General features: G+C 36.8%; 1 protein-coding gene across 1 annotated transcript; it reads left to right on the forward strand.

The window, feature by feature from the left end:
* Window positions 1–552: 552 nt before the first annotated feature.
* Window positions 553–8633, forward strand: chmp4c (charged multivesicular body protein 4C). Its single transcript, XM_088322447.1, has 5 exons — window positions 553–974; window positions 4347–4524; window positions 5421–5529; window positions 5600–5735; window positions 8257–8633. Exons 1-5 carry the CDS (start codon window positions 752–754, stop codon window positions 8316–8318), a joined length of 708 nt encoding a protein of 235 aa, XP_088178573.1. The 5' UTR covers window positions 553–751; the 3' UTR covers window positions 8319–8633.
* The last annotated feature ends 1274 nt before the right edge of the window (window positions 8634–9907 follow it).

Raw genomic sequence — 9907 nt, forward strand, 5'->3', positions numbered from 1 at the left:
TTGATATATATATATATATATATATATATATATATATATATATATATATATATATATATATATATATATATATATATTAAATCATGATTTAAAAAAGCACGTGTTAAAATTATTTTTCTGCATACTATATATCATTTGCACATTTGCAATGTTTAAGACTAAGCCCCTTGTGTTGACTTAAATGTGTCATAATTATTATTTTTCTTTTATCTTTACTTATTTTATTTCCCCACCCCCTTGAATTTCTGCAGCACTTACGTTAACTTTGTATTGTTTGACTGATTCAAGGCACATTCAGATAAAAAAAAGCGTTTAAATATGAAAAAAATTACTTCCGTATTTTATTACCCCGGAAGTTAAACTTGTCATTAACTTTTAAAGCGAAATATTTAAATATTTAATTTTAACAACATCGCATTCGTTTACAATATTTTAAATAAATACATAATTTAAGGAGTGGATCAACTCAAATAATATATATTATATAATAGGTATAAAAGTATTTTAGTCCCCGTTTCCGCTTGTCACGGCAGGAAGGCGGGTTTGAGTTTCGATGACGTCACGCAGGTAATACGGAAAAGGTGTGTAAAGGTGATCTGTCACCAAAGTAATTCTAAATCCTGTCGAGCCTGATAAACAACTTACGTCTCCTTACACACCCTTGGAAATATCTCCGACAATCACAACAACGTTTCTGCGTCTGATCGTGCGCCACATTTGTTTTTCCCTGACCCTTTGAAGACCACAAAAAATGAGTAAAATCAGTAAATTCTTTAAAGGGAGTTCTAGCTCCGGTTCTTCCTCGTCCGGGGGAAGGTCCAAGCACCGATCCAAGGGGGGACCTTCTCCCCAGGAGGCAATCCACAAGCTCCGCGAGACCGAGGACATGCTGAGCAAGAAGCAGGACTACCTGGAAAAGAGGATCGAGCAGGAAGTCATGATCGCTAAAAAACACGGCACGAGGAATAAAAGGGGTATGTATTTTGGGGGTTATAATCGTCCTAAAAATGAAACGAATAACTTGATTATTTTTTGAGAAAGGAAGGCCCAAGCCTAAAAAAATGTCTCGATTGCCACCATTTTAGGAGAGTCAGGGTGCATCTTCCTGGATTTCGCCGCACCCTCTTCTAAAAAATTTTATTCTCAATTCAGTTGTAGCTTTATTAAATAGTATTTACCCAAAAAAAACGTAAAGAAAAATATATTAGTTTATTTGGCGCACCCCAGTGGTAGAAACACTCATTATTCAAACAACGATATTCATTTAAAATGTATGGATAAATAATCAAAATGTAAAAGATCGTGATTTTCTTTTCAGTCGCAAATGCCCTTTAAGCTTAAAGGGACAATGTATCATTTAGTGCCTCCCAGTGGTAAAATAAAATCATTAATTTAAAGAGACCGTGGGTAATATTTAGTTGTCAAACACACATGAACCATCATACCAATGACAATGTTAAAAAATATTCATAGGTCGAGACATTTGTATTTATTTTACATGATGGAACACATACCTAGTAGTGCTGCTATAATTGTCTAGCATCGTGCTGCTATGCTGTGCTCATTTGGCACTGGTTTTCATTCGCATTCTACTGGTCAAATATTACACAATGCACTCTTTGAAAAACAATATTGATTTTAAAGAATAAGCAAAAGTACATGCACAATCACAAGAACTTCTTTTTAAATACACATAGTTTGAGAAATTTGTATTAAGTTGAAATAACATGAGGCTCACTTACAGGGAGTTGACACGATTGTCCGCGATCTTGCTGTATTGGGTACTCACAAAATCCAAAAACTTTGTGCAAAAAAAAAAAGGTGTAGTTTGGTCACTTTGATTCTCAATAGTTTGCATTGATCCTTGTGCTTTGTGGCACTTGTTTTTGGTTGCATTACACAATACCACGACAGTGTCCCTTAACTCCTTTTTAAAACTTATTTTGAAGAGAATTTTTTTCATAAAATCCATTTGAGAAAATTGGTATGTTTTTTTTATCTGAAATTTTCTTGCGGAAAACACGATTTGGCCCAACTTCCCCCAAACCCTAGCTCGGGCGGCCCCCAAGAAAATTGAGTTTGAGACCCCCGCTTTAGAGGCTTTATTACAATGTTTCACTATGTTGTTATCAGACAATTATATTCCAGGGTTCCCCTTAGGATTTTTTAATTCGCATTTATGATTTTCTAAGACCACATCTAATGAAAGGGGCGGCAGTAGCTCAGGAGGTAGAGCGCTCGTCTTGGGATCAAGGGATCCCAGTTCGAATCCCGGCTCTTCTGTGTTACATGTCGAAGTGTCCTTGGGTAAGACACTGAACCCCTAATACCCCCAATAAGCAGGTTAGCGCCTTACATGGCTGCAAGGCCGCTATTGGGAAATGTGGAGCACATTGTAAAGCGCTTTGAGAAGTCATTGACTTGAAAAGCGCTATATAAAATGCAGATCATTTAATTTCATTTCATGAAATCTACTAATACTAATCTTGCACCTATTTTAGCATACAATTATGAAATAATGCAAAATAATCTGTCAGTATAACTAAGAATAACAGCATAAGACAAGGACAATTTACAGTTCCCTCCCAAAGTTACTCCAACGTCTACGGCGGGTAAGAAATCCATTGTATGTAAAGCGCCAACGTAATGGTGCATTCTTTTAAACGCGGAAATCTGGAAATCAACCGACACATTACATTTATCGGTCAGAGTTTGATGAAGTTGGAGAAAATGAAAAATAATTTTACGACACAACTTTCCATACTTTTAGTTTACTTATTATACAGTTATTAGCTCTATGACATGGATAAGACAGAAAAAAATAAGACGTTTTTAGGTAAATTTAAGACTTGCAAACAAAATTTAAGACCCTTTGAAGGCCTTGATTTGCCGTCGTCAAATTTAACAATTTTATTCAAGTTTTTAAAACCCTGCAGGAACCCTTCATTCAATAAAATGTTCTGTTTTGAAAGCGTTGACCTATGTTATCGAGGCCTCTCGGATATTAGAAGACTTGAGCTGATCCGCTAGGTCGCTGTGACTTGTCCTAGCTTGACGCTTTCTCATCTAAAAGCACTCTTCCGGACATTGTTATGTTTTAACAAGAGACGACAATTGGGTCTCATATTGACTCATTTTTGAGGCCTTGTCGCCCTCCCTGCTGTCAAAATGCCAACGAGTAGATGCTAACAACTACATCCCAGCATCTACCCATTAGCATATAGTGGGTAGCATCTACCGTTAGCATGTAGTTAGCAAAGACTACATGCTAACGGCTGCATTTGGGGTCTAAAACTCACCGGCCCGCGGCCAATTCCTAACTCCAGGATGATAGTTTGAGGCCCCTGCCTTAATATCAAAGATAAAGGGGCACGGTGTGTATAATCTTCCCACTAGATATTGCTGTATTCTGACGAGTCACTGAAAATGAGAGTTAAAAGCACAATGGAAGAAGACAAATCACGGAGACTCAAAGTGACCAAAACACATCCTATTTACTATTGAAAAGAGAAATAAGAAAATAAAATGGAAAAGAAAAAAAATGAGACAAAAGTAAAACAAAACAAAATATATATTTTTTCGCCATTTCCCTTTTTTTCTTCCCCCCTTTCTTTTCTTTTTATTCCCATTTACCTTTTTTTGCCTTTTATTTCTTCTTTCCTATTTTTTATTCCTTTTATTTTTATTTATTTGAGAAAGGCTGGGTAAACGTTGGAAGAAAAGGGTTCTTATTGCACACTCTTAGTCTCCGTAGTTTGTAGTCTATCTTGGACTCATTTTTGGTTGCATTAAACATTACAGCGACATCTAGTGGACAAATAAAAAAAACACCGTACCTTTAAGAATGGTGGAATGTTTTTATTGGCGCTGTTTTTGTGGAAAACCCAGTTTGGCCCAACCTCACATGGATCCTAGCTTCAGGGGCCCCCAACTCAATTAAGTTTGAGACCCCTGGTCCATATGCTAAAATGTATAAGGCTGGGGACTATCTTAGATAAGACTGACTTCTTCTGTGTCATGCTGAAAATATCTCCACAGCTGTGTATTCAAACTTTCTGGTGTCCAGTAAATAGATAAATGAGAATATACTGTCTCCTCGTTCTTAATTTCTAGTATGTCGAGCATTTAAGGTAAAAGAACCGGGGTGAGGTTAACGCAGAACCCTACACTGCTCAGGAAAACTTGTCTCGCAGCTTTTAGAATAGAATAGAATAGAAAATACCTTTATTGTCATTGCTACAAATGGGCTAACATATTGTGACAACGAAATTGGGCAACCTTTTCAACCTAAAAATAGGTTTGTGCCATCAAGGATGCTAGACTAACGCCCTCAAACCTTCCCCCAGCTGCTCTGCAGGCACTAAAGAGGAAGAAGCGTCTAGAACAGCAGCTAACTCAAATTGACGGCACGCTCTCCACCATCGAGTTCCAGCGAGAAGCTCTGGAGAACTCGCACACCAATACCGAGGTGGTGAGGAACATGGGCTACGCCGCCGCGGCTATGAAGAAGGTTCACGAGAGCATGTGAGGAGGTCCAGCATCATTACTACGACTGCAAGAACTAATCGATGAAATAATCAAGTCATGTTTATTTAAAATCGATTATTAGGAGCATTTGCAACTAATTGGATCATCAATTCCCTGTATTACGTGATTTAGAAGCCACTAAGTAAGTTAAATCAATGCACACAATTTTGTTGTGATGCTGAGAGTTATAGTACCATTTTGGTCCAGCAGAGCGCCAAGACCGTTTTTCTAAAAGGTGATTTTAACATTTTTGTAAATCTTTTTTTTTTCTATTAAACTTTGCATTTAACAAACAATTCTGACATGAAAGTTTCAACTTGGTAGTGTTTGACCATTTCATAATGAGACAAAGTTAACCATTTTCAAGGGAACAGAAAGTGTTGCAGGGTACAGAGAAAAATAATCTTGAGTAAATAGAATAAATACTATAAAGAAAAGTAATAATAATGACACGTTTAACAAGGGGCAGATTCTTCAACACATTATATAATTTTCATATTGGGAATGTTTATATTCAAAGATTTAACATTTTGTTGACAAAATTTTGCAAAGTGGGTTAACATTTGTACATATATTATGAAAATATTTTACATATATTTTTTGTGGCTAAATACATTTTACTACACTGAATGAAACATATTGCTCTTTCGTTTGTGTTCTGTATGATACATCCAAATATAACATGATTTTTGGACCAGGTAGTAGGAAAAGAGTATCTTACATATTTGCAGGTGTATAGCTTATTTTTGTTTTTTATTATTGTGTATTGTCAAGTTAATTAAAAAAACACTTGGATTTTTTTGTTTTGTTTAATATTATAAAATATCTGTTGTTTTTTGCCCTGTTTTTCTATCCGTCCAAAACTTCAATATTTAAGGAATTCTTTTTCTTAGGGATCTGAATAAGATTGACGACCTGATGGATGACATCAACGAGCAGCAGGACGTGGCCCGCGAGATCAACGAGGCCATCTCCAGACCTTACGGCGAAACTTTCGACGATGTGAGATTTTCTTATTTTCTGCCCACAGGGGAAAAAAGAAGCCATAATTGTCATTTATTACTGTGGTCAGGATGAATTGTTGGCTGAGCTGGAGGAACTGGAACAAGAAGCTTTGGATGAGAACCTAATGAGCATGGGAGGCTTGCCCTCGGTGCCCAGCGCCAGGCTGCCTTCTGCACAGCCGGGACGGGTTTCTCACCGTGGAAGTATGGCAAATCTTTATTTTTTTTTAACATGTATTTTACACTACCTATTATCAATAAACATGCTACATGCTAACGATTGGATGCTAACGGGTACATGCTGATGAAAACAAGCTAAAAATACATAAACCGCGACAATTTAACAAGTAGAAGCTAACGACTACTGGCTAACGGGTAGATTCTAGTGACTACATACTAAAGGGTAGAAGCTAACGATTACATGCTAATGTCTAATGGTAACGAGTAGCTACTAACAACTACATGCTAACATGCTAATTAAAATTAAACGGGCCCATTCATTTCGAATGGGCCGTTCATTTTCCCACTGTTATAAATGTCTTATTACTGTTTTATTACAGTGTTTCTACACAGTGTTATAGCCAACGACAACATGCTAACGACTACGTGCCAAGAGCGCAGTTATCAGTATTTTGTCATTTTTGTCTTTAAATTTGGCACTTTTGGCAGTACATATATTTGTACATTACATAGTTCACGTATCCCTCAACCACTAAGGTTGTAGGTCTTGGGCAAGTGCAGGCTGGAGGCGCCCAACCTTTTGCAGGCCGTTTCTTTGGGTAAGGGTTTGCTCCCTCCCATGAAACCGATACTTCTGGTTTCCATGTTTATGAGTAGCAGGAGGACCCTCCAAATCTGCCTCTGATACAACACCTTCATCTGGTTACTGTTGTTTTTTAATGAGGACATTAGCATTTACGCGCAGCGGTGTTTGACGATTTTTATACACGGGGAAAAACGACTTTGTTCCGAAATAATGAGTTCTAAAAAAAAAAAAAAATATTTTATTAAGGGCATCACAGCGGCGCAGTGGTTAGACAGACAACCATTCACTTGGCGATTCACACCTAGGGACAACTTGGACCAGCCAATTAACCTGATATGCATGTTTTTGGAATGTGGGAGGAAACCCATGACAAGCACAGGGAGAACATGTAAACTCCGCACAGAAAGACTGGTAGCTGGATTTGATCCCAGGACCTTTAGAACTGTGCCACATACCGCCCTGGTTGATTTCTAGTTTCAGGGTAAACACGGTTCACAGTTCTGAGGTCATGAGATCGAACCTTCCTGTGTGGAGTTTGCATGTTCTCCAAGTGCTTTTGTGGGTTTCCTCCGGGCTCTCCCGTTTCTCCCACATCCAAAAAAATGCATGTCAGATTAATTGGTCGGTCTACATTATATATATATATATATATCCCTAGGTGTGTATGAGCGAGTGAGTTGTCTGTCTCCGTGTGCACTGCGACTGGCTGGCAACTGGTTCAGGGTGTCCCCTGCCCACTGCCCGAAGATAGCTGGGATGGGCTCCAGCACCCCTGTGACCCTACTGAGGATAAGCGGTGCAGATAATGGATGGATGAACAATTTTATTAAAGTTAATCATTAACAAATCAAATAACAAGATTATATTTTTCTGTTTTGGGAAAGAGAACGACTGCCATCGGTAGTTATATTCTAGTAGTATCGTAGTATATAGCCATCGGTAGTTATAAAATTACTTTTTTCTCATACTTTTTCTTATATTCGAACTGATATTTGTATAACGAATGGTATTTTTTTCAGAAATAAAAAAAAAATTCCAATATAAAATCTTTTTTCTTTTATATATTTTTCTTTGAATTTTATTTAAAAATGTTCTTTTTTGGGCATTATTATCTTTTATTTCTCTTTACATTATTTTAAATATAATATAAAGATCTATTAAAAGTGTTCAATAAAAAAAAAATCTTTCTTTTCCGGGAAAAGGGAAAAAAATGAAAGAAATGGAGTATTAATGAATAAGACATGTTTTTGTCATTTTGTTTTCTTTTTTTCCCTTTGAACTTGACATTATTTCTTAATATTACAATTTCATTTCAATTATTTCCGGGGGGTAAAACAAAACACCAGTGGCAATAATAAAGTATTACTTTTTTTTTCTTTCTTTCATAATTTGATATTACCGGTATTTTAAATTTATATAAATGGATAGTTTTATTAAATTGATTAAAAAACACATTTTTATATTTTCCTTTTTGAGTAAAAAGTAAAAAATATGCCATTTTGATTAATAATTAGTAACATCTTTAAGGGTTTTTTTTCCTGTGTCTCTCAAACTTAATTTAGAAAAATTATATTCTAATATTGCAATTGTATTAAATGTATTAAAAGAAATATTTTATATTTTATTTTCCCGTTTTTTTGTAAAAGGAAAGCACAACTTTTTCTAAAAATATTCCTCAGTCTCAAAATGTACAAATTTTCAGTAATATATCCGATGTGGAACAAATGTTAAATAATTTTCCTGTTCCTTAATTATGGATGCAACTATTATTTGATGATGACGTTTTAATTGAATCCCTGTATCATGGCATTGAAACTTGCATGGGATCCCAAATCAATTTTTAATTAGACTATAAATAAAATAAGACACAACAATTTTGTAAGTGTAAATTCACAATTGTCCGTATTTTTTTTCCTGCATGTCATAATCCCGAATGCTTTTTGAAAAAAATATTTTCAGCGGCGAGAAGAAGGGCTGAGGACGAAGACGACATGCGCATGTTGGCATCGTGGGGATCGTAAAAGGTCGTCTTTGAACAACTTAAAAGATGAAGAACAGTCATTTTCTTTTTTTTTTTCCTTGGGTTTCAAGATATTGCAAACATGCTCCTTATGTATTTTTAAGCAGCCGCCATGTTACACTGAAGGAAATTATTTTTGTGGTCGCTGTCACTTTTTTCCCCATTCCTTTTGAAGATTTGATATGAAGCGTTAATCACGTTAAAGGATTTCCAGCACTGAGAAGGTCAAACTACATGTACTGTAACACAGCTGTAGATAAACTCATTGCTCCATTGTAAATATATTGTCAATTGTAATAAAATCACCATCCTAGGAGTTGACTCTTTATTTTCTAACCTAAGGTAAAAGTTGTCCATAACTACCAAGGCATTATTATTCACGTTTAAATTAGAGCCCATAGAGAAACCACTCAGACGATTTACACTGAGCAGGTAACGATATCAGTAACTTTGAGCCATAGCCTGTAGCCAAGTGGCTAGAGAAGGAAAGAGCGGCTAAAACGCGAAGATGACCAGTTGTCGAAAGTGGGTGACACTGAAAGATGAAGCAAGATTTGTTTACAAGGAGCAACAACCAATAACTGTAGCAAAGAGCCACCGCCTGTAGTCAAGTGGCTAAGATGATTGCTAGAGAAGGAAACTGTCAGGGGGAAAAAGTCAAAGATGATCAGGAGTTGAAAGTGAGTGACACTGAAGGATGAAGCAAGATTTGTTTACACTGAGCAGCTACCAATAACAGTAGTGGTGAGCCATAGCCTGCAGCCAAGTGGCTAGAGAAGGACTGTAGAAGATGTAGGAAATGCTTTAATACACTATGGGAGGTGTGTGACGCAGGAGGGCAAACCAAGCTTTGTTAACACGATACACCTAATGATGCACTTTAGCCTGCAACCAAGTAGCTAATCTGACTGGCTTCAGGAGGAAACAGTGGAAAAAGTCAGATGACCAGCTCTCAGAAACGAGTGACACTGAAGTATTAAGCAGAATTTGTTCACAAAAAGCAGCTACCAATAACTAGCAAAGAGCCACACCCTGCAAAAAAGTGGCTAACCTTTATGGCTAAAGAAGAAAGTCAGATGACAGCTGTCGAAAGTGGGCGACACTGAAGGATGAAGCATGTTTTGTGTACACAAAGCCGCTATAAATAACTAGCAAACAGCCATAGCCGGTAGTCAAGTGGGTTACATGAATGGCGAGAGAAGGAAACAGTGGAACATGTGGGAAATTCCTCAATTCATTATGTAAGGTAAGTGACACAGAAGGACAAAGCAAGCTTTATTTACATGATACAGGTAATGGTGCACTTTAGCCTACAACCAAGTAGCTAATAAGAGTAGCTAGAGAAGGAAACTGGAAAAAGCAAAGATGACCAGCTGTCGAAGCGAGTGATATTAAAGGATGAAGCAAAATGTGTTTACATTAAGCAGCTACCCACTGTAGCAAAGAGCCATAGCCTGCAGCAAAGTGGCTAACATGAGTGACTAGAAAAAAGCACCGTAGAAAAAGAAGGAGATTTCTGAATTAAATCTATCACGAGCCTCACAATAGTAGGTGAGTGGCAAAGAAGGATGAAGCAATCCAAGAAGCTAA

The sequence above is a fragment of the Urocampus carinirostris genome, chromosome 18, assembly GCF_059441175.1.
Source record: "Urocampus carinirostris isolate Australia breed hairy pipefish chromosome 18, RoL_Ucar_1.0, whole genome shotgun sequence".
NCBI classification, from domain to species: Eukaryota; Metazoa; Chordata; class Actinopteri; order Syngnathiformes; family Syngnathidae; genus Urocampus; species Urocampus carinirostris.